The sequence below is a fragment of the Leptonychotes weddellii genome, chromosome 3 (genome assembly GCF_054177405.1).
Source record: "Leptonychotes weddellii isolate Sample4059 chromosome 3, ASM5417740v2, whole genome shotgun sequence".
Taxonomy (NCBI): domain Eukaryota; kingdom Metazoa; phylum Chordata; class Mammalia; order Carnivora; family Phocidae; genus Leptonychotes; species Leptonychotes weddellii.
The window spans coordinates 60,926,367-60,952,447 of record NC_138371.1 but is presented as its reverse complement, the minus strand read 5'-3'; the positions used below and the strand labels follow the sequence as shown (position 1 = coordinate 60,952,447).

General features: G+C 37.5%; 1 protein-coding gene across 11 annotated transcripts in view; it reads right to left on the bottom strand.

Moving 5' to 3' along the window:
* The window catches only part of COBLL1 (cordon-bleu WH2 repeat protein like 1), a 163,969-nt gene that overhangs the window by 91,285 nt on the left and 46,603 nt on the right, over positions 1-26,081 (bottom strand). The window contains exon 1 of one of the 11 annotated variants that reach the window (XM_081814286.1): positions 3,305-3,330. The exons of the other annotated variants lie outside the window; for them this stretch is intronic. Coding sequence (XP_081670412.1) covers positions 3,305-3,315 — 11 coding nt within the window. The 5' untranslated portion in view covers positions 3,316-3,330. Of the gene's footprint in view, positions 1-3,304; positions 3,331-26,081 lie in introns of those variants that run through there. 11 annotated transcript variants of the gene reach the window in all.

Below are 26,081 nucleotides of genomic sequence, written 5' to 3'. Positions count from 1 at the left end.
AAGGGGGGAGGGGAAGTCATTACTAAGTACAGCATTGTGGGAAGGTTGAAAACAGTTGGGGTTTCGAAAGAATGAGTTTCTAGTTGTGTATCTCCATATATACGGCTTTTGGACTAACCACTGCCATTTTTCTTTGTGTGAATAAATAACCTCTTTCCTTTGACAAAGTTAAATAGCACTAGGAAGGCATCTAAACATTCCATTTAAAGTCATGACTATGTAACTCCAAGATTGTGTAGAAAACACCCAAATTTAATCCTAAAGACTGATGCATAATCATTTCAAATATGAAAATGCAAAATAATTATACTCTTAATGTTGAATGTATAATGAGTTTGTGTTAAATAATTCTGTTACTCACCTTAGTTTTTTTCCTTATTCCATCTGGTTCAGTAATTTGCTTTCTAAAGAACATACGCTTTGTGGGAGTAAATAAGATACCACAGAGGTATATTCTCCTCTTTCTTATTAATGACATCATTAAATCTGCCTATTTATAGTCTCAACTATCTGACCTCATGGCCTACATGGATAAATGGATTTGCTTAGTTTATAATCCTCAGTGTGTGCTTAGCAGCAATTAACCAGACAGATAATAACTTGATACATCTTTTTGATCTTTAAAATATGGTGAGATTGCATTTTCTATTTTTATATGTGTGTGTCTTAAATGTGATAAGGTTTCTTTGTGATTAAAATTGAAAAACAAATCTCATGTATTTATTTCTATAGGAAAACTAAATCTGAATTACACAAGTCAGATTTCTACAAGGTATTTGGAAACATGGCCCCTGTTAAAAAAAGTAACCACTCTGATCCTAATGAACTAATTATTTTCCAGGTTTTAGATATATTTTATAACAGCAAGTTCATTTATAATTTCAACACTTAGAATCTTTCCTAGGTACAAACAATTGTTACTTCTCCATTCTCTAAGGTTTTTGTAATTTTATAACTTCTAGGAAGACTTCTTTAAATGCTGAATAGCTGTAGGAAATACCTTTGCACACTGTTAGTGGAAAGGTAAACTGGTAAAGGCACTATGGAAAAGTATAGAGCTACCTCAAATTAAAAATAGAACTACCGGGGAACCTGGGTGGCTCAGTTGGTTAAGCGACTGCCTTCGGCTCAGGTCATGATCCTGAAGTCCCGGGATCGAGTCCCACATCGGGCTCTCTGCTCAGCAGGGAGTCTGCTTCTCCCTCTGACCCTCCTCCCTCTCATGCTCTCTCTCATTGTCTCTCTCGCAAATAAATAAATAAAATCTTAAAAAAAAAAATAGAACTACCATATGATCCAACAATCCCATGTCTGGGTACATTATCAAATGAAATGAAAAGAGGATCTCAAAGAGATAACTTCACTCCCACGTTCATTACAGCACTATTTCATAATAGCCAGGACATGGAAACAACTTTGCCCATCAATGGATGAATGAATAAAGCAAACGTGGCATATAAATGCAATGAAGTATTACTCAGGCATGAAAAGAGGAAAGAAATTCGCCATTTATGACAACTAGGATGAAACTTCAGGGTATTATGCTAAGTGAAATAAGTCAGACAAATACTGTATCATATCACTATATGTGGAATCTAAAAATGCTGAACTCAGAAACAGACTAGAATGGGGGTTTCTGGGGCTAAGGGGTGGAGGAAATGGGGAGATGCTAGACAAAGGGTACAAACTTCCAATTACAAGATGAATAAGTTCTGGGACTGTAATGTATAACAGGGTGATTACAGTTAATAATACTGTATTATGTATTTGAAAGGTGCTAAGGGAGATCTTAACCATAAAAAAAGGGGGCGCCTGGGTGGTGCGGGCAGTTGAGCATCCGACTCTTGGTTTCGGTTCAGGTAGTGATCTCAGGGTTGTGGGATCAAGCGCAGCATTGGGCTCCAAGCTCAGTGTGGAATCTGCTTAAGATTCTCTCTCACTCTCCCTCTGCTCCATTCTGTCTCTCAATCTCTCTCTCAAATAAATTAAAAAAAAAAAAAGTGGTAATTATGTGATGTGAACTTAGCTGAAGTTCTGGAGGTAATCATTTCACAATATATAGGTGTATCAAATCAACACACCTTACATCTTAAACTTATACAATGTTATATGCCAATTATATCTTAATAAAGCTGGGAAAAAATATTTTGTACCACAAGACAACGTTAGTTCACTTTCTTTACCTTATTATTTCTTTTAAGTCCCCAGATTTCCAGTGGGAACCATTTGGAGTTTCAATTAAAGGGAGCATTTTGATTATCCACAGATACTCCACCCCAAAATTTGAGCATACACAAAACGACTTTTCACATTTCATCTAAGATTACATTACACCAGGCATCTATTTAAAGGATGAGGTTAGTGTGGTCCCTAAAAACAGAATGAAGTTTCAGCACACACATTTTTACAAAGGACATACAGTATTCTGAGCAAAACGATGAGTCAGGTTGTTTTCTTTGGTTAGTTAAGTAAGTAAAATCATACAATCAAGTACCAGCCAAGTCATAATTTCCACTCACAACCTTCTTACTCGTGGATCATACTGACAGAGTTAATATTACACCCAGGGTCTGCTCTAAGAGTAATGTATTAAGGACAGGTTGTGTTTGTTTAATTAGGCAAATTTGAATGCTATTTTTACTCACTAAAGAGGTGTTAATACAGAAAGAACCCATGCCAGTATGGTCCTGAAAAAAAGAACACCAACCTGGGGTCCAAAATGCTAATTACAGTTTGAATTTCTTGTTAAGTAACGTAATACCACTGAATCTCAGTTTACTTATTTACTGACATTGAATGAAGAAAATATTTTAAGTATGCTTTATAGGGTTCTTGTATTATAAGAGATAGTGATTAAGTACTTGGTAAAATTGAAAGCTCTAGATAAGTATGATTATCATATTATTTATTGAAATGTTCATAATTTGAAAGGAACGTCACCATGGCTTAAAGCTTGAAAGTATATCAAATAAAAACATAATACACAACAGTAATTATATATACACACAGAGTTTAATGGATTAAGTATTATATTTAAATTTTTCTTCTTTTCCAAAAAGCATAAATCACATCACTGCATATACATCTAATGTGTCAAGGAAAATAAATGTATAAATTAAAATGTCAATTCCCAAAACCATTAAGTTCTTCAGCTTTTTCTATAAAAATTCTGACTGACAGAGTCCTCAGATACATTAAAATGTTTAAAAGTAGTAATAGCTCAAAGAACAACATGAGACCATTTTTAAAAGCAGAGGCTGAGGAATTTTAAGTTATTATAAGTTTACAAATCATAGGTACTTACAATTCTTTCATAAAATCTCTATGAAATGGTACCGTTCCTTTGGCTATGTACTCTTAGAGAATGCTACACCAACTGTCCTGTTCTGTTACTGACTCTACTGTTTATCATGTGTGTCAGTGCCAGGCACTTCTTACCTCTGGCAAATACGTAAAAGAAGGAATTTACTGGTCTTTCAAAATCATTCCGGGAATGATCATGTAACATTTTCACAGGTTCCTTTTCTAAAGAGAATGTGTTTTATATATAGTTTTAAAAAGTTGCTCCTTATTTAGCAGTTTAAAAACTAGAGTATTCACTGTTTTTATCTGTTTATATAAAATTACAAATTCTTGCAGATTCTCAACATATACGATTCTTTAAATTTTAAAGCAACACCTCACTAGATAATTTAATTAATCGTTAGATGCTAGTGCTCAGAAACACATCTGTAGGATATTTAAGAAAAATCTTAAAATTATTTGTAGGATGGTAATTTGAAGAAAGCTGGGTAAATTAAAAAAAATTAAAATTCAGAGAAAAGCTCAGGTATTTGATTTTGTAAAAATGAAAAGGGAACAGGCATATTTCCTGCAGAAGCCCTAAGACTTCTCTCAGTTTGTTCAAGGCAAACACCATTTCCCATCATAAAAACCCAATACAGCCAATGGAAGCTGATACTTGAGTTACATGGTTTTACCCCTACCAGACTAGAAGACTATGGCCCTGAAGTGAATGAAGTAGCATCTGAAAGGCTAGATTTTAAAGTCCTTTTATAAATCAAAGATCATCTTTGTAACAATTCAGATTTTTTAAGGATATTCAAAATCAAATACAGATTATTCAAATAATAGCAACAGAAACTGTGGTCCAAAATTACATGTCCCATTATTTTCACTCACAGAGCATTATTTCTTTTTCCACATGTGCAGTATTGTCTTTGATGCAAGCTATGGCCTCAAATAAACCAAGGACTTCCACTGGAATTCCCTTCCAGTTTTGATGGGAATCAATGGTCTCCAAAAGAGCCCTAGCTATTTTTCACCTACATCCCTCTCCCACAGCAAAACCTCTTTAAAATGTCTATACTTTTTATGTCTACTTCCTTAAGCTCATATCGGCTCATGAGTCCACTCCCATTTGGCTGGCATTCCTAACCTTACTGATAACTGTCCTATAGTTTTATTATCACCAAATACCCTCATGTTGCTCTGGGTAAGAACAGACCTTGTTTCTGTTCTTATCTCACTTGACTTCTTAGCACTAATCTAAACATCTGATATTACCAATCCTGAAATCTTTTCCTGGAACTAGATTCCTACATATCATACCTTCTGGTTTGCCAAGAGAGCCACAATTTGCCTCTGTTGTCCCTGCTTTAGTATAGTAGTTGAGTTTTAGTAAAACCCAAATCCCACCACACCCCTGCTTCATTTTCAAAGGTGTCCCACATTGCATTATCAATTACATGGTCACCCTACCTGGGGTATTACTGCCCATTTTCTTTCTTTCTTTCTTTAAGATTTTATTTATTTATTTAAGAGAGAGCATGAGCGGGGGGGGGGGGGGGAATAGAGGGAGTGGGAGAAGCACTCTACCAGCTGAGCAGGGAAACAGACTTGCAGCTCAATCCCAGGACTCTGACTTCACTACTGAGCCAAAGGCAGATGCTTAACGAACCGAGCCACTCAGACACTCCAGCCCATTTTCTTTATATCTCTCTTGGCTGTCTAATTACGCGTGTCAAATCTGGCAATGCCAAAAGCAAAATCTTCCCTTCTCCTCCCTTAGTTTTCCCATCTCAGTAAACAGCCCCAGGAAAGCCCAAAATCTAAGAATTAACTTTGCTTCTTCTCCTCACATGTAATCCAAAATTGGTTCTGAATCCATACACTCACTCTCCGTTACAACCTCGGGTCAACCTGCCACCCCTCCCACACATACCACAGTACAGTCTCCCCACCTCTGCTCTCACGCGTCAATCCAATCTCTTCTAAACACTTCAACAGTGATCGTTTGTTTATTTTTTAAAGATTTTATTTATTTATTTGATAGAGACACAGCAAGAGAGGGAACACAAGCAGGGGGAGTGGGAGAGGGAGAAGCAGGCTTCCTGCTGAACAGGGAACCTGATATGGGGCTCAATCCCAGGACCCTGGGATCATGACCTGAGCCTAAGGCAGACGCTCAATGACTGAGCCACCCAGGCACCCCAACAGTGATCGTTTTTAAATATAAACTCAGTCAATTCATTCTCTGTTGTAAATCCCCCAAAGGGTTCCTATGGTTCTAAGAGAAAATCCCAAAACTTCATTAGTGCATAAAACCCAACCAGACTGGCCCTATCTGGGTCTCGCACTCCTTTCATTAGCCTTCTGTGCCCTAACAACGCAGATGTTCTTGTAGGTCTGTCATTCATAAGCCTCCCAACCTTAGGGGCTTTGCCTTTGCTCTTCCCCAGACCTAGAATTCTTTTCCCCCTGTGCTTTCCTCTTTCCTCATCACTCAGATCTCAATTTAAATGTTAACTTCTCATAAGACTTTCAGGGATCTTATCTAAAGCAGCAAACCATTTGCTATTACATCATCCTATTTTTTTTTTTTTGCATTTTTTAATTTTATGTGATGTTAATCACCATACATTACATCATTAGTTTTTGATGTAGTGTTCCATGATTCATTGTTTGCATATAACACCCAATGCTCCATTCAGTACGTGCCCTCCTTAATACCATCACCAGGCTAACCCATCCCCCCACCCTCCTCCCCTCTAGAACCCTCAGTTGTTTCTCAGAGTCCATAGTCTCTCATGGTTCATCTCCCCCTCCGATTTCTCCCCCCTTCATTTTTCCCTTCCTACTATCTTTGTTTCGTTGTTGTTTTTTTTTTAACACGTATTATTTGTTCAGAAGTACAGGTCTGTGATTCAACAGTCTTACACAATTCACAGCACTCACCACAGCACATACTCTCCCCAGTGTCTATCACCCAGCCACCCCATCCCTCCCACCCCCCCACCACTCCAGCAACCCTCTTGTTTCCTGAGATTAAGAATTCCTCATATCAGTGAAATCATACATCATCCGATTTTAATTCTGTCAAAAGCATTTATCACTGTTATTTTTCTTTTATTTATTTTTCTGGCTGTTCTCACAAAACCCTGCTCCCACCCCATCCCTCCTCCCCACTCCCTAGAATCAAAATTCTGGGAAGAGATACCTCACTAGTCTTTCCACTGCAGGATGTCTCCCAGCTTCCCATAGACACTCAGGCCCCAGCAGGATTATCTTGTCCGAACAGGAGGGTCCCCGGGAGCTCCTGTAGCAACAAGGCCCTTTAGCTCCTGCAGCAGAGACCACATGGACTGGGATTCCTCCACTAGCCACCGTTTCAATAAACCAGTCTAGAAGGAAAGAAGAGCTAAGATGGTAGAGTTCCACTAGTATAGATGCAAAATTGAAAGGAGAGTAGAGATGTGTTAAGAAGGAAATACGGGGTAGGCCCCCATCTGTGGGAAGGTTCTCTAGGCTGCACTTTGGCCTACTGGAACAGTTTGCTTCATGCACTTCTTATATTTTAAAAGGCAGAAATATGATATAATTATTCTTTCTGTATTAAATAGTCCACTACCCTACAATTCAAGCAAAGTGCTACTTTCGCTTAAATGCGGAAGCAGTCTGGCAAGAATAGTGCTAACTACCTGGGCAGATTCCTAGCTTAGCCATTAACTGGTCATGTGATCTAGAGCAAGTTATTTATCCTCACTCTATCTTAGATCCTCTTCTGTAAAATGGCGTAATAACAACACCTACTCAGGGGTTTAATATGCTAATATAAAGAAAGTTCTCAGCACAGTGTGTGCACCATAGAAATCGCTAATACTTACTGAGCATTCTAATGCCCCAAAAGAAAACAGAAGCAGGCCTTTGCAATAAACATTTTTGACAGTGAAATTAATTCTATGCAATCCCTTAAAAAGAGTATATCAGTTTAAAAAATGTAAATCTATAACTTATTAGTCAATTTACACTTAAAGATACAAACATAGACACATACACTTTTTTTTAAAGGCCTCTGGGTGAATCACATGGAAAAATTTTATGAGATTTTTCATGAGGGGTTTTTCTAGATAATACTTTTTTAGCGTGGCTTCCTCTTGGAAAATAATTAATTAAACATTAATTTTAAAGCTAAATATGATTATTTTCCTTGCTTCCTAGGATATTGGGTTATAAGCTCTACAAAGACACAGATATTATCACTGCATAGTACGGACAGAAGCTGCAGTACTCCTATTCATTTAGCAACCACTCTACTTTTGTGTATTTTCATCTTTGTGCCTTATTTAGAAACCAAATGATGTTTGCCCTGGGCGGCATTGCCGGTGTCTCTGCTGGGTGAAGTGGAAATCCAAAAGGCAGAGTAAGCAATAGACACAGTGGAGATGCTATGTTTTCATGAAGACATGCTGTCGCCTTGTGAGGTCTCTGGGCAAGAAGTAAATATAATTCTCAGTCAATAATTTGCTCTTCCACTTAGTCAAACTCCAGAACAGACACCCTTTAAGAATACCTTGCCTATGATGTGCATATTTTCCCCTGGGCGTTTCCTTCGTCTTGGGAGAATTTCAAATAGACACTTGCCCCCTCCAGAATTTTACCAGCAGTGAGCAATCTGTTTCCTTCCATAATATTCGGAATTTCACGTTGCATTTTAATTGTGAAAGTAATTTTCACTACTTTAAAATCAAAAGTACAAAGATTCAGCACCTTACATGTAGATCATAATGAATACCACATAGAGAAAAACAGACATTTATCTTCTTTGCAGTGATTTATTAGACTTTTTTTTATCAGAAAGGCTTTTATTTTTTAGGTGCTCTATATCCATAGGACAAAAAAGGCACAATAATGCCCTATGTCCCCCCAAAAAAAGTACATGGATACTAATGGGTAAGGCTAGAGCAGTTCTGTAAAAGGTCACTAAAAATAAATTTGCTATTAACAAATTGTAGCAGTACTGAGCTAACATTTTGCAGGGGAGGGGAGGGTAGCTGCAGAGGGAGAGGGAAAGAGAGAATCTTAAGCAGACTCCACACCCAACGCATGAGCCGGACACGGGCTTGATCTCATAACCCTGAGATCATGACCTGAGCGGATATCAAGAGTTGGATGCTTAACTTATTGAGCCACCCAGGAGCCCTAACATTTTAATTTTTAGATAAAAGAATGCTTTGGCATCATCACGATCCCACACACTGTGTACTTACTGCAGACTAGGCTTTTTGTAAAGTGCTTCTCAAGCATTCTTTCATCCTTTCTCACAATAAGCCAAACAGGCATTCTGCTCATGTGTGAGATACCTAAGGAGAGGAACTATTTAGAGAGTCCATGAGGCACCTAGGGGGTAGTGTTTGAATCTAGGAGCTATACTCCATCCATTAAACTTGAAGTCTAATTTAATTCCAAATGTGCTCCAAATTAAATTTTCCACCCTGATTTTATTTTATTTTAAGATTTATTTATTTATTTGACACAGAGAGACAGCTAGAAAGGGAACACAGCAGAGGGAGTGGGAGAGGGAGAAGCAGGCTTCCCGCTGAGCATGGAGCCCGATGCGGGGCTCGATCCCAGGACCCTGGGATCATGACCTGAGCCGAAGGCAGACGCTTAACGACTGAGCCACCCAGGCGCCCCAACCTGATTTTATTTTAAAGGCCTGAACTGTGAAATGACTTATCTATAGGCACTCCATACTCAAAACATTTTTTTTTTTTTAAAGCATGAGGGAACTACATGCACAGGGAAAAACCAATAAAGTTGACTTATTTTCAACAGATATCAAGAGCATAAGAAGGTATTCAAATCTCTCTGCTGCTTTTTAGAAAAAATGTAAAAATTATTTCCTAAATAACTGACATTATCAGTGTATATATTTTTTAAACTGAACAAAGCCATGCATTATTTTCTTAATGGTGTTTTTTCTTTAACCTCCGAGAAGACTATCCAGTAGCAAAAAAGGAATTCTGGGGGCGCCTGTGAGGCTCAGTTGTTAAGCGTCTGCCTTCGGCTCAGGTCATGATCTCGGGGTCCTGGGATCGAGCCCCACATCAGGCCCCCTGCTCGGCGGGAAGCCTGCTTCTCCCTCTCCCACTCCCCCTGCTTGTGTTCCCTCTCTCACTGTCAAATGAATAAATAAAATCTTTAAAAAAAAGAAAAAAAAATGGAATTTTTATCCTTATAATTTATTAGGACATTTTTCATTTCTAATTCCCTTGTTACTTTGTATTGCCTTTTATGTTTTATAATTTTAGATTTCCACAGATTACAAAAGTATGAATAATCTTTTTTTTTTTTTAAGACTTTATTTATTTGAAAGAGAGAACACGAGTTGGGGGAGGAGCAACGCCTCTTGGGTTGTGGGCTATGGCCCTCAGCAGTGTCAGGAACTCGTGTTCTGGCTGCCTGGCCAGATCTAGATACTAAAAATCCAGACACTAAAATCTCTTCTTCCATCCCAGACATTCCAAACACATCCGAGATGTAGATCAGACATTATAATGCAAGAGATACAAAGTTAAAACCATCAAACACCCGGGGCACCTGGGTGGCTCAGTAGGTTCAGCGTCTGTCTTTGGCTCAGATCATGATCCCAGAGTCCTGGGATCAAGCCCCATGTGGGGGATATCGAGCTCAGTGGGTACTCTGCTTTTCCCTCTCCCTCTGCCCTTCCCCCCCGCCCCGCTTGGGTATACTCTCTCTCTCTCAAATATAGAATCTAGAGAAGGAAAACAAAAAACAAAAAAGCATCAAACACCAATCATGGGAGTGGAGGTTGTCACACACTCCACAGGTGCCAAGGCAGCCTTGAGGAAGGGGTGGTAGCAGCAAGACCAGGATCTAGGCAAGAGAAGCAGCAGGTCCAAGTGGGCCACCAAAACCTTCTATGGCTTCCTTTCTCTCCTCAGGTTCTGGTGATTTCTCTCATTCCACAGCATTCACAGCACTTAACTCTTAACTTCATTCATATTAATTTTATAGACTGACTAAAATGCTAAGTTTTCATTTATGCATGTTTTATATTCTCAAACAAGATCCTTGAAGAAGGGAGTGCTATTACGATAGGCACAGCATGTGGCAGCTAATCAAACACTATGTATATAATCCTAGATTGTCTTAGTGATCTATTTTTTTATTTCGAATCTCTAATTAAATTTTAGTTCCTTTCTTTAAAGAATTCACAGATATTTCTTCAGTCCCACAAGTTCCTTACACATTGCTAAAGCATATACCCAGTTCCCAATACACATATTTTGCACAGCTTCTTCTGTGAAACCCTTAGTGATATGTGCGCATCTGTTGTCCAAAACACTGGTTCTCCAAAAAAGGCCAGTTCTAATGTTAATTCCTCTGAGAAGACACCCCCATTCTCTCCCCCTTCCTCCCACTGAATACCCTAGTTTCCTGTCCTGTGTTCACCGAACACGTAGAAAAGGACACTCACTTATTACACATCATCTATTTCCCATCCTACATTATGGATTATTTAAGGCAAAAAATTTGTGATTTTCATTTTTTATTCCATCGGTATTAGAAGAGTCAATAAGTGATTTTTAAAATAATGAATATAAAGACTAAATTGATATCTAAGGAAAAGTAATCAGATATTCATGAGAATACTTCTAGAGAATCCCATGATGAATTGAAGTAGTCAAAGATTTAAAGAGTTGGGGCTTTTTTTTGTTTGGTTGCTTTTTGTTTGTTTTGTTGTTTTTAAAGGCAAAGCTCTTCATGATTAACCGGGGACTGAGCCACAACTTCCAGCAGGGGTTAATACCGAAAGTTACACCAGTTACACCGAACATTTTTCATGTGAGCTAGGAGCTCCAAAAGTGAGAGATAATGTAACTGCTGGTAGTTGCTATGGTAGCAAAAATAAACCTTGTACAGATATTCCAGTCATCCTTTAACTATGCTTTCTATTTGCTGGGGGTTTTCAGTGGTGTTTGAGCCCAAGAAAGGGGAAAAAAAAAAGAAATCTGTGGCTTATTCTCCAGGAAGAAAATAGGAAGCTGATATATGAATTACAGCTGAAGTCTTCTTTGATTAATAAATAGCTAGAGGAAATCCCCACCCCACCCCCCAAAAAGGCAGCTGAAGATAAAGAGATTGAAATGAAACAGTGACACTATAAAAATAAATCTAGCTTTTCAGACGCATATATGTCTTAGGTTCAATTTAGAGTTTTTCTAAGTATACAAATAATTCTTGTTAACAAAGTTGACCCTGCTGCATGGAGAAATGAATCAGGAATCACATGGATTAAAACTCCAAGAACCTGGAGGGCTCCTTCTACACTTGGGATTCCCTTTTGACTGCCGTATTCAACAAGGTATTTTACACACACAAAGAGAATGGACTCATGCTCAGTAGTACAGGAAATGAACTAAAATATGCAGTCCTGCAATAAATACACACAAAGCATCTCAAGAGTCATGCCAAATAAAACAGAGAATATATATCTATGAAGAAAACATCCCAGAGAAGGTGAGGGTTAACATGGTTTTACATGAGGTTGATTCCAGACGTTGAGATGGAGTGGGAGAGACATTTGGAAAACTACATATATGAGCAGAGACAGGCATAAGCGGGACTTGGAAAATATCAAGTAGCTCATTTTATGGGTGGTCTAGCAGGAATGGCTCAAATAGCCAGTGATAACACAACAAAAAAAAGTCTCAAATCACAGCACAATGAGCCTGAATGAAGTCTATTTCCTAACTCCATACCTCTCGGCCTCAGATCCGTAATTACTGCCACTAAGTGGCTTACATGTCACTTTTCCAGGTTCTTTCTCACCAACTCCTACCCATAGCCCTTTCAATAGGAATTCTGGAATTGCTTTCTGATGCCCAAGAAGCTTATGTAGACTGCCTCTTCCTCAGTTACACCATTTCCATCACAAACTCCAAATGGCAGATCAGGGGAAGGGAGCAGAGTCAGCATCTTCCTAAATCCCTCCTGTACCTTCCACAGGAATGCATTACTCTAGCTCAATAGCAACACTCCTCTTCCTCCAAGGGGGTGGCCATCTAGGTACATTGCTGCTTTATCCATGTTAATCACTTAACTTCAGGTCGCCTTCTACAAACACTGAGGAACTTGACATCTGGCTCATAGTAAACTTACCCTCTGTTTGCTCTCACTTAAATCTCAGAGCTCATATTGATGGTCCATTCAACACCCTATCTGCTTCATTGACTTCTTCACACCTGTACTCCCATCACCAGAGGACCTTGTAATTACCTGAAATTTCACCACATCATATAGGTCAAACTTTAATATCCTATCCTGATTGTAATTTCTTACACCTTTCAAATCCTGTACCCACCCTCTGCACCCCATGAACCTGACCCCTCAAATAAATAACCTAGCTACATTTACTTGCCATCCACCATACACTACTTGGGAAATCACCTGAGTTACCCTTTGAACTACAATCTCTATTATTTTGCATTCTTTATCCTCCAGCTTATATGGCTCATAAAATCCCAAATTGGAATTACTAAAATAACAATATCTTCCCTACTCCCATATGAGTTGTCTCAAGAAAGTAAACCCTATAAAATTATTTCATTGATTTCAGACTGTCTCCTCTTATGATTTAGTTTTCTAAATTTCTGTAAGCAAACTGGTAATAAACTATTAGAATTTGAAAATGTTTCTTTTTTTATATTGAATAAAAGTATCAGCCACCATAACAAATGCTTATCAATTGCTTCCCTAGCATCAATTTCATACTTCTTACACAGTTTAGCTGTCCTGGTGACTAGTTGGGATTGATTCCCATTAACTAGCCACATAAGTGGGCCCTAATTACCCTAAAACCAGTAGCAAAATCTCACAACCTTACTACTGAGATTGACAATAACTCAAGACCAAATCAATTAGAGGCTGGCATTACTCTAGCCATAAGCATTGCTATGGAGACTGTCTTAAAGCTGGTCCAGAGTGCAGCCCAGGAGTCTGACAATCTTGAAGAAACACTGATGTGCAGATGTCACATCTGGAACTGCTGCATCCTTTGTGCGATCATGCATCAGAAGGCCTGGGTTCAAACCCACCTTTCCTCTTCTTCCTCTTCTCCCTCCCCTCCCTTCTTTTAATCTAGAAAAAGGTGATAATGATAGCTTCCATGGAAGTTATGAAAATTACAAAAGATATATGCAAACACTCTACCACTGGGTTATCTAGGCCCACCTTCTCCCTCCAGTAGCATCCATTAGCTGGAGAACTGAAATGGGAGATACTACAGTTTAGGCTGATTCAGTTTTATGGTTGGTGGCATGTTGAACAAAAGTCTGTCTAGGGAAAAGAGAAAGCTTGAAATCGAGCCAGCTATTGAAGAAAGTTAAAATGACTGATTCTGGAATTTAGACAGAACAGAGAAATAAATGCATGAGAAGCCAGATAACCAGAAAAATAAAATATGTTAAAGACATATAAAGAGCAGAATAGGTTAAATAGGAAAGAAAAGAGAATAAGAATTTGTAGAGTGGAGTTTCTGAATTTATTGTATCAGAGGTATGCTAATTCCTGTTAATAAGAGAGATGGTTTACAGGAGTACAGTAGAGGTTTTCTAATTAAAAACAAAAACATTAGGGGCGCCTGGGTGGCTCAGTCGTTTAGCGTCTGCCTTCGGCTCAAGTCATGATCCCAGGGTCCTGGGATCGAGCCCCACATCGGGCTCCCTGCTCTGCGGGAAGCCTGCATCTCCCTCTACCACTCCCCCTGCTTGTGTTCCCTCTCTGGCTGTCTTTAAAATAAAAATAAAAATAAAAACAAAAACATTAAAATAGGGTGGTAGATGGGTCAAATACCCTATCTTAATAAAGATCATGATGACAGGGTAGAGGGGACGGAGAAAAAACTGTAGGAGATGGGCAGCTATGAATGTGGTCGAGAGTATTTGGCCAGATGGTATGAAGCTCCAAGGCAGTGACATTCTTGAGTTTTATGCCCTCTCTTCCAAGAATATAGAAAAATATGAAGCAGGGCGCCTGGGTGGCTCAGTTGGTTGGGCGACTGCCTTCGGCTCAGGTCATGATCCTGGAGTCCCGGGATCGAGTCCCGCATCGGGCTTCCTGCTCAGCAGGGAGTCTGCTTCTCCCTCTGACCCTCCTCCCTCTCATGCTCTCTGTCTCAAATAAATAAATAAAATCTTTAAAAAAAAAAAAAAAAAAAGAAAAATATGAAGCAAAAAAGAGGGCATAAGGAAAAACCAATATTAATATTACCTCTGTGCCGGGCGCCTGGGTGGCTCAGTTGGTTAAGCGACTGCCTTCTGCTCAGGTCATGATCCCAGAGTCCTGGGATCCAGTCCCACATCGGGCTCCCGGCTCAGCGGGGAGCCTGCTTCTCCCTCTGACCCTCTCCTCTCTCATGCTGTTTCTCTCTCGCTCGCTCTCTAATAAATAAATAAAATCTTTAAAAAATATATATATATTACCTCTGTGCCCAGGAGAATAAATATCTTCCAAAGGAAATGCAATCTTTTTGAAAAACAAGAATCATGTGAGGAAGTAAAGGGAAATGGGAAGTTGAAGCCGTGTCTGTCAGAGAGCACAGGTTCAGAAGACAACAGCTATGTATGTTGTAGCCAACCCATTAGTGGTAGCTAACCTGTTAATTCTCAAAACTCTCTTTTTAGCCTTGTGTTATTTCTATTCAAATTTCAGAACAGGTGAAAATAGAAGAGTCATTTAATTATTACTTAAATATCTACCTGAAAACCTATAATCAGCAAGCCTACTTCTCATATCAAAATCTAGATTGTGATTGCAGATATTCTCTTCGCAATTACCTCTTTTATAGGACATTTTCAAAAATAACTAATAATTGGGCGCCTGGGTGGCTCAGTTGGTTAAGCGACTGCCTTCGGCTCAGGTCATGATCCTGGAGTCCCGGGATCGAGTCCCACATCGGGCTCCCTGCTCAGCGGGGGGGTCTGCTTCTCCCTCTGACCCTCTTCCCTCTCGTGCTGTCTCTCATTCTCTCTCAAATAAATAAATAAAATCTTTAAAAAAAAAATAACTAATAATTGAGTACAAATGGATAATTCTCTGCTAAGATTACTACTTACTTTCTTGCTCTTAAGTTGATGGATGTTTTACACATATTGGCCTGATTATATAACTGTGAACACTTCCAAAACAGCCAGCTGTGGGTTTTCTGGTGTGTATGTGTGTGTTTTTTAAGCTTACCAGTTTTTTTTTTTTTTCCTTCTTATACTCAAATGCTTTGAGAGAAAACAGATGAAGACAAAAATATAAATATCAAGATAAAAATATCAAATATAAATACCCTTTGTAACTAAACATGAACGAAGAGACTCCTTCAATTTTCTCCCTTAACCTTTAATAACTGGTATTATATTTGCTTACTAAATATAAAAGCTTTAAAAAAAAAAGGGAGCGACTACACAAGAAACTCAAGAAAAAAATGGTTTACATAATATAGCATCCATCAGTGAGGGGAAAGTGCTTTGGAGAACTCTCTACTTCTCTCTAGAAACCAGTTAAACTTTTGACAGGTTTAAGCACCTGAACTAAAAACAATGCTAAAAGACAGAACACTAGCCTAGAAATTACTTCCTTTCCACACTCTGCAAAACTTGAACTATTACCTTCTAATGTACTTTCCACAGGATAACTCCCTTCAGAAATCCCCAGGAAAATGTATATTGAAATTACTTCCATTCAGAAAAAAATGTATATAACTATAAACGTATGTTTACATTGTGTACTCACACTTGATTCTCTGCAGCTTAGCTCTAAAAAAGTACTCTGAAAAATATTCTTCCAGAGATATAATAGGTTTAGAACACTCTCCCAGAGTTATATCTGCTATTTTTTTCTGATATTTGGGAATTAAGAACTAGAGGTTAGCTCTAGCATTCCCTGTTGCACTTGCTGTAATATCTAACTTCTCAAAATTAAAAAAAAAAAAGAAAGAAAAAGTATAGCTGCACCTATTAATCAAGTTATTTTAAATATTTATATATTTATTTATTCACTGAGAAAGTCTCTAGAGGCATGGAAAAAAAAACTGTCACCTATATATCTTGAAACATCAGAAAGGAAGGGTTAAAAAAATCTTCCACAGGACACATGAGCAGGTGATTTTTTTTTAGATGTTAAAAATATTACAGCTTTATTGAGATATAATTTACATACGGTAAAATTTACCCATTTGAAATATAAAATTCAATGTTTTTTAGTATATTCAGAGTTGTGCAACTATCAACATAATCAATTTCAGAACATTTTAATCACCCCAAAAAGAACCAAAGATGATATTTTAATGAGGGCTGAGGTAAGGAAAGTCAGGAAATGTGGCCATGTAAAACAAAGTAAGGTCTCACCCATCACTAAGATCAACGTTAAAGAGCTTACTGCCTGTTTTCTTTTAGGAGCTTTATGGTTTCAGGTCTTACATTCAAGTCCGTAGTCCATTTTAGGTTGATTTTTGCATATGTTGTAAAATAGTGGTCCAGTTTCATTTTTTTTGCATATAGCTGTTTTGTTTTCCCAACACCATTTATTGAAGAGACTGTCTTTTCCCCATTGTATATTCTTGCCTTTGTCATAGATTAATAATACATGTGTTATATGGGTTATTTCTGGGTGCTCTATTCTGCTCCATTGATCTACGTGTTTTTCTGCCAGGACAATACTGTTTTGATTACAACAGCTTTGTAGAACAGCTTGAAATCAGGGAGCATGATCACTGCAGCTTTGTTCTTCTTTCTCAAGATTGCTTTGGCTATTCAAGGCATTTTGTGGCTCTATACAAATTTTAGGATTACTTGTTCTAGTTCTGTGAAAAACATTGTTGGTATTTTGATAAGGATTGCTTTGGATGGTATGGGCATTTTAGCAAAATAAATTCTTCCAATCCATGAGGCACAATATATCTTTCCATTTATTTGTGTCTTCAATTTTTTTCATCAATGTCATAGTTTTCAGAGTACAAGTCTTTCACCTCCTTGGTTAAATTTATTCCTAGGTACTTTTTTTTTTATGCAATTGTAAATGGGATTGTTTTTTCTTTCAGCTAGTTCGTTTTAAGTGTATAGAAACTCAACAAATTTCTGTATGTTAATTTTGTATCCTGCATTTACTGAATATTAATTCTAACCATTTTTGGTATAGTCTTTAAGGTTTTCTGTATACGATATCATCTGCAAGTAGCAGTTTTACTTCTTCCTTTCTAGTTTGGATGCCTTTTATTTCTTTTTCTTGCCTAACTGCTTGTCTAGAACTTCCAAAACTATGTTGAAAAAAAGTGGCGAGAATGGACATCCTTCTCTTGCTCCTGATCTTAGAGGAAAAGCTTTCAGCTTTTCAATGTTGAGTATGTTAGGTGTAGGTTTGTCACAAATGGCCTTTATTATAATAGTTGAGGTACATTCCCTTTACATAGACCTTGAGAGTTTTTATCATAAATGTGTTAAATTTTGTCAAATGTTTTTTTCTACATCTACTGAAATGATCAATGTGTTGTATCATGTTGACTGATTTGCAGATGTTGAACTATTCTTGCATCCTTGGAATAAATCCCATGTGATCATGGTGTATGGTCCTTTTAATGTAGTTGAATTTGGTTTGCTAATAACTTGATAAGGATTTTTGTTCATCAGGGATATTGGCCTGTAATTTTCTTTTATTGTGCGTCTGTCTAGTTTTGGCATCAAGGTAAAGCTGGCCTCATAAAATGAATTTGGAGGCATTCCCTCTCCTTCAATTTTCTGGAACAGTTTGAGAAAGATTGGGATTAAATCTTTAAATGTTTGATAGAATTCACCAGTGAAGCCATCTGGTCCTGGACTTTTGCTTGTTAAAAGTTGTTTTGATTACTAATTCAATCTCACTAGTAATCTTGATCTATTCAAAAATTATTTTTTTTCTTCATGATTCAGTCTTGGAAAACTGTTTCTAGGAATGAATCCATTTCTTCTAGGTTGTCCGATTTGTTGGTATATAATCGTTCACAGAAGTCTCTTACAATCCTTTGTATTTCTGTGATACCAGTTGTAACTTCTCTTTCATTTCTGATTTTATTTATTTAGGTCCTCTCCTTTTTTCTAGATGAGTCGGGCTAAAAGTTTGTCAACTCTGATTATCTTTTCAAAGAAACAGCTCTTATTACCACTGATCTTCTCTGTTTTCTTTTTTTGCCTCTATTCCATTTATTTTAACTCTGATCTTTATTATTTCCTTTCTTCTATTACTTTTAGGCTTCATCTCTTCTTTCTCTAGTTCCTTTAGATGTAAAGTTGGACTGTTTGGGATTTTTCTAGTTTCTTGAGGTAGGGCTGTATCAATATGAACGTCCCTTCGCTGCATCCCATAAATTTTGGAATATTGTGTTTCCATTTTCATTTGTCTCAGGATTTTTTTTTCCCCTTTAATTTTTTTCATCATTAGTTGTTTAGTAGCACATTGTTTAGGCTTCACATGTTTGTATTTTTTTTTTTTCCCAGTTTTTTTTTTTCTTGTAATTGATTTCTGGTTTCATACACTATGGTTGGAAAAGATGCTTGAAAGTATTTTAATCTTCGTAAATTTATTGAGATTTGTTTTGTGGCCTAACATGTGATCTATCCTGGAGAATGTTCTGTTTGTACTTGAATGTGTATTCTGCTGTGTGGATACAACATTCTATAGATATCTATGAAATCCATCTGATCTAATGTGTCATTTAAGATCAATCATTCTTTTTGATTTTCTGTCTGGATGATCTATCCCTTGATGTAAGTAGGGTATTAAAGTCTCCTACTATTATTGTATTGCTGTCAATTTCTCCCGTTATGTCTGTTAATATTTATTTCATATATTTAGTTACTTCTATGTTGGTACATAAGTGTTTACAAACATTACATGCTCTTGTTGGGTTGGTCCTTTTATCATTATGTAATGCCCTTCATTGCCTTTTGTTACAGTCTTTGTTCTAAAGTCTATTTTGCTTCATATAAGTCTTGCTACCCCAGCTTTCTTATCATTTCCATTTGCATGGAATTTCTTCTGGCCATCCCTTTCTTTTCAGTCTGTGTGTGTCTTTAGATTTGAAGTGAGTCTCTTGTAGGAAGCATATAGAGGGATTTTTTTTTTATTATTATTATTCATTCACCAACCTTATGTTTTTGATTTCAGAATTTAGTCCATTTACATTTAAAGTATTTTTTGATAGTATGTACTTATTGAAATTTTGTTAACTTTTTCTGGTTATTTTTTCTGTTCCTTTCTTCATCTCTTGTTCTCTTCCTTTGTAGTTTGACAGCTTTCTTTAGTGGTATGTTTAGATTCCTTTCTCAGTATTTTTTTGTGTGTGTATCTACTATAGGTTTTTGGTTATCATGAGATTCATATATAATAACCTATATATACAGCAGTCTATTTTAAGTTGATAGTCCTTTAAGTGTGACTGCATTCTAAAAACACTACATTTTGAGGTGCCTGGGTGGCTCAGTCGGTTGGGCACCCAACTCTTGATTTCTGCTTGGGTCATGATCTCAGGGTTGTGGGACTGAGCACCATGTTGGGCTCCATGCTCAGCAGGGAGTGTGCCTGGGATTCTCTCCCTTTGCCCCTCTCCCTGCTCGAGCTCTTTCTAGAATAAATAAATCTTTAAACATAAAAAATATTAAAAATGTAAATACATTTTTTTTTTTTAAAGATTTTTTATTTATTTATTTGACAGAGAGAGAGAGACAGAGAGAGAGGGGACACAAGCAGGGGGAGTGGGAGAGGGAGAAGCAGGCTTCCCGCTGAGCAGGGAGCCCGATGTGGGGCTCGATCCCGGGACCCTGGGATCATGACCTGAGCCGAAGGCAGACGCTTAACCATCTGAGCCACCCAGGCGCCCCAATGTAAATACATTTTTACTCTCCCTTGATGTTTACTGTTCTTGACATCATATTTTACATCTTTGTATTTTGTGTATTCCTTCCTGATTGTTAATTTTACTACTTTGGTATTTTAACTTTCATACCCACTTTGTAAGTGGTCGATCTACTACCTTTACTATAATATTTGCCTTTATCAGTGAGATTTTTTTTTTCAAATATTTTCTTATTTCTAGTTATGGCCTTTTCTTTTTAACCTAAACAAGTCCATTTAACAATTCTTATAAAGCCAGTTAAGTGGTGATGAACTCCTTTAGCTTTTGCTTCTCTGAAAAACTCTCTCTCCTTCAATTCTGAATGATAACTTTGCTGGGTAGAGTATCCTTGGTTGGAACTTTTTCCCTTTGAATATATCATGCCACTCCCTCCTAACCTATAGTTTCTGCCAAAAAACAATCAACTTATTTAGAGGCTTATGGGGTTTCCCTTGCATGTAGCTGTTTTTCTCCGGTTGCCTTTGAGGTTTTCTTTTTATTAACTTTTGACATTTTAAGTATAATGTGTCTTGTGTAGATCTCTTCAGATTCATCTTATTTGGACCTTTCTGTGCTTTCTGGACTGGATGTCTATTTCCTTCCCCATGTTAGGGAAGTTTTCTGGCCCTTTTTTCCTTTCTTCTCCTTCTGGGATCTCTATAATGTGAGTATGCTTGATGCTATCCCACAGATCCCTTTATCCTCATTTTTTAAATTATTATTTTTCTTTTTGCTGTTGTTTGGGTGATTTTCCCTACCCTGCCTTCCAAGTCACTGTTCTTCTGTATCATCTAGTCTGCTATTGATTCCCTATAGTATATTTTTCAGTTCAATTATTCTATTCTTAAGCTCTGTGAGTTCTGTTTGGTACTTTCTAATATTTTCTATCTCTTTGTTGAAGTTCTTGGTGCATTCATCCATTCTTCTCCAGAGTTCAATGACCATCTTTAAAGACCATTATTTTGAACTCTTTATCAGATAAATTGCTTATATCCATTTCATTAAGGTTTTTTTCCCAAGGGTTTTATCCTGTTCCTTCATTTGGAACATGTTCCTATTTCCTCATTTTGACTCTTTATGTTTGTTTCTATATATTGTGAAACAGCGATCCTTACCTGTTTTGAAAAAGTATCTCTGTGTAGGACATGAACCCTGTCATTTAACTTTACCCTAGTCCTTGTTTGTCTATCGGAGCTCTCTCTCTCGATTGTTTCAGACCCCCTGGGTCCAGAAACACAATCCTCTCTGGTGACCTGAGCCTGGTGCTCAAGGGGCATCCCCTGTGTGACCTGCATATACCTATTGGCTCTGGTGGGGTTGCATCAGTGGCACAGAGGGTCAGGGCTGCTTGCCCACTGTCTGACTGAGCTGTGCAAATAGCATGGGAGTGATAGGAAGGGCTGCTCACCTACTACAGCTAGCGGTGTTGCACAAGCAGTTCAGAAGGCTGTGTCTGGCAGGGCTGCTCCAGTGGCTCATGGAGATGGGGCCATTTACCCGCTGCTAAGTGATTACAGTGACAGTACAAAAAATGGCCACCCAGCACCAGGGCCAGCAAGGTAGAGGGAGCCTATAAAAATGGTATCTGTCAGCATTCAGTCCCCAAAGAGTCCCCACAGACTTCTGCTCTTCTTCAGACACTAAGCTCAGCAAGTGAACCTCCTTCACCTATGGTCTAGGCTGTTTTCAAACTGCTGCTTTTGCAATGGGGTCCTGGGATGATTGGGTCCGTGCACAAGCCCTTTAAGAACAGAATCTTCATTGCCTATAGCCCTATGTTTCCTCTGAACATAATCCCTGTTGGTTTTGAAAGCCAGAAATTTTGGGTTTTGTCTCTCCAGTGCAGGACCCAAGGATTGGGATGAATGATATGGGGTATAAACCCCTTACTCTTTACCCTTTATGTTTTGTTTGGTTGCTTCTTTGTCTTTTTTTTTGAGACACCTTCCCCCTACCCCTATTGAAGGCTGCCACACAAAGGGTGGGGTTTTGACAAGTGTGTCTCTGCCTCTCCTACCTATCTCAGTGTGGAACTTTTATCCTTCGTTGTGAAGGGGTTCTGCTAGTTCTCAGATTCTTTTCAGAGGGAATTGTTCCATATGTAGTTGTATATTTGTTGTATCCCTGGGAGGAGGTGAGTTCAGGATCTTCCTATACTGCCATTTTGAACTGCCTCTCCAAATTGCCAACATTTTTATAAGCATCATTGTATTTTTTGTTTAAAACAGCTAGTTTTTCTGTTCTAAAACTAAAAACTGATAATACACATTTATATTAAGATATCAAAAAAGATAAGTGCTCATTTTATTTTTTTAACCCAAATCCACCTTTGATAAACACATAACAGATACTATTTTAGATACACTTCCTGAGCTAATTGCCATGGGCTCCTAAAAGAAGAGTTAGGGTCTTGATTATCTCATAATTGTAAACGGTCAACTTTTCACATAGGATCATGATTATGAAACATATAACCCAAGTTCAAAAAACCTAAGACCAAATTCAGACTCCATTACTCACTATGTGACCTTGAGCAAATTATTTAACCTCCTTAAGCCTCAATTTCAACTTTCAAATTGAGCAGTACAAATCACTATAGCATTTGTATTAAAAATGCCTATGTAAAGTACCTAGACAAATACTAGATGTCATGAGGAAAAAAGTTACCTTACCTTTTCAAGTCACTTAAAAATTTTTTGGCTCAAAGAGACTTCTAGTAATACTTAAATTTTTGAAATATCAATTTTTTACTAATGCTTTGTATACAGAGAGAACACTTTTGAGCATATACTCTTTCTCTGTGAAGATCTTGCCTCTCAAACACTCCTGCCCCAAAAATTAGTATTTAGGAAGATTAAGTGACCTGCTGCTGCTCTACCCCCAGATTAATTCCCTTCCAAGGCTGACTATATCCTGAAATCTCTCCTTGGAGTGGACATTCCATTGGAAGACACACCCTACAGTTCCCACCCATAAACATTCTTACCACAAAACTCTACTAAATTTCCAAACAGGGATCACTACTCAGCTTGGGAGAAAAAAAAATTACCAAGTTCATCTTCTGCTTCTTACTTCCAAAAAGCAGTCCCCCTACCAAGGAGCAAAAACTCTTAAATTTACCCTTATGGGCTGGACCCAACCCATAACATGATTCAGACCTTTAAAATACTCAATTTATTCCTTCTGGAGTGAATTCTACACCACTTAAATTGTAGGAAAAAATGGGACATCTTTTCCAGATGGAACAAACCTCTGCTACATGACAGTGGTTTATAAACCCGTTAAAGAAAGGTTGTAGCCTTTTCTTTAAAAATAAAAAAGAGGGGATTTCATACCAACTTAAGATTTCTAGCACTACCAAAAATCAACATTTTATAAATGTTATATATTTTAGTAAGCAAAACTTAATTTCAAGTATTTTTACATGTAATTTTGACATTTATTTTGCTGGAAAATATTAGAGGAAAACAAATAGGACACTATTATAATGTTTTGCCATAATTTATCTATGTTCTTGCACAGATTCTTATGACTGAAATCACTAGTGACCTGGAAGCATGCTGTACTTTGAGACTTTTGTTTTTATAGCTTCCATGTTAAGTTCTATGTGAAATTCCTTTCCAATTTTAATGGAGCTACACAGAGCAAAGAATAAAATCCAAAGAAACAAAAATTAAAATATCCTAGTATGTTATATAATAAGACAAATATTTGTAGCAGGAACCATTCAACAATTCAAAACCAAACATAAGTACCTATTTTATAGCAGGCTCAAGTTAGTGTCATTTTGTGTATCTGGAATACTAATAAGACCATAAGTATCTTCCTTTGTAAACAGTTACGAAGTATGAAAATCATTAGGGTCATGTACTAGAAAAGCACTTTTCAATTATAAAGATTTGTGTGTGTGTGTCTTAAAATTCGCATTATAAAAAGTTGTGCCAGATGATGAAAACAATTTTTATATAACTTAATTATTTAAACATAATTAGGACCACCCCCCTCCAAATCATTTGACTTTCTATTTGCAAGCACCAGGTCCTACATACTTAAAGGAGGAAGAATGAATTTGAGGAAATCAACGGCAGAGCTCTCTGTGTTAAGCTAAAGAATTGTCTGCCTTTTTAATGTGCTAATCACTCTGAAAAATCCAAAACTCAAAACTGAAGGGGCAGAGGCTGTGCCAGAGCCTTCTCATCTGTATCCTGGTGAGAGCAGTCCCTATTCTCACAGCATGATTATAAGGCTTAAATTATGCATACCATAAAGCATTCCATAGATAGAAGATAAAAGAAAACTGTACTTGTGTAAATGCTACTTACAAGGAGTAAAAAGAATGCCCTTGAGTTTGGGACGTAGCTTATACCTGGGGGGACGTCCCGATTAGAACTTTCAGAAATATACAAAGAAAAGTTCCTTTCGGGTGTTTTGGGGGAGGAGATGGGGCAGGGCAGGTACCAAATCAGGTGAGGGAAAATGCAGACACACACTGAAGAATTATACAATGCCATATTTAGAACTCTGACATTTCAGTGACCCTTTACTAGGCACAGTGATGGCCCAGTGAACTTCATGCCATCTGGTAAATTCCATCGCTCAGTCAGGTGCTCAGTACTGAACGACAGGCAGGGATAGCAGAAGAGAAAGAACAGGGACTTAGTACCAGTACAGCACAGATACAGGAACTCACCAGGAAGCAAAAGGAAATTTCATCCCTCAACACAAAGGCTGATGTGACGGTTCAAAGACAGAGACAACCCCCTTCCCACCACACCCGTTTCCCTACCCTCCCTGCTCTGGGTTGCTCTAGTGTTTTCTTATTAAGTCAACACCATTTATATATAAGAGCAAAAGACATTGTTAAACTCACAAATCCTTTCCCCACCCAACATGTGCGAGTCTTTAAGACCTACTATTGTTAAGAAAAGTGAGGAATATGAATTTTTAAGTCTTCTAAATCCATGCCAACAGCAAGAGCCAATACAAACAAAAGTGACTTGTGAGAAATACTTATCACAGTTACCAGTCTTCACTAAGCCCACTTCCTTCTAGGACTCTTCTCCTCTTCATCTCTAGGGAAAAGTTGCTTCCACATAACAAGTAATCAAATAAATTTATTTTGAAAGGGAAACTACCCTAGATGCTTCTTTTAAAGTTATTCCTTTATAACGACATTTCGAGAAGGAGAAGTCTTTTAAAAAAATTTTTTTTAAAGCAACACAGTATTTTGAAGCACTAAGAAGACTGAAAGGATATAGAAACCAAAGAGGAATATGATGCGTGTGTGTGCGTGTGCGTACACAGAGAGATACTGAGAGAACAGAAATTGCAATGGGAAAATGATACCTTTTACTTTTGATAAAAACTTGCAGTTCCTTAAGGTTTAGAAAATCAAAATAAATGCCACTTATTTTTCATGGTATTACTACTAATCATTTCCGTTTATTCCATATATTTCATTAAAATTACCATTGCAATTATCTCCTAAACCTTCCTTGCTTTGAGAAGAAACAGACTGACCAATGGCCACCCCGTGATTACATTCACTCTCTCCAGGACTGTATGCAGTATCTTCATCACAGCCTCTTACAGCGTTTATACATTGCCATAGTAGGCCTTTTTAGAAAATCATACAGAACATATATCTAAAATATCTAACATGCCTTCCTATTTTCTTGAGACCTAAGATCTTACATTAAAAAGTCTAAAATAATACATGCTTAATCTTAGAAAGCTCTGAAAAGCAAGTACTGAAAACCTTAAAATGTACATTTTCTTTAAAAATTATTTCAAAGTTTCACTCAGACATTTAAAAACGCTTTTAAAGAAAATGTGTAAGGTTTTTATGAGGCTGAAAAAT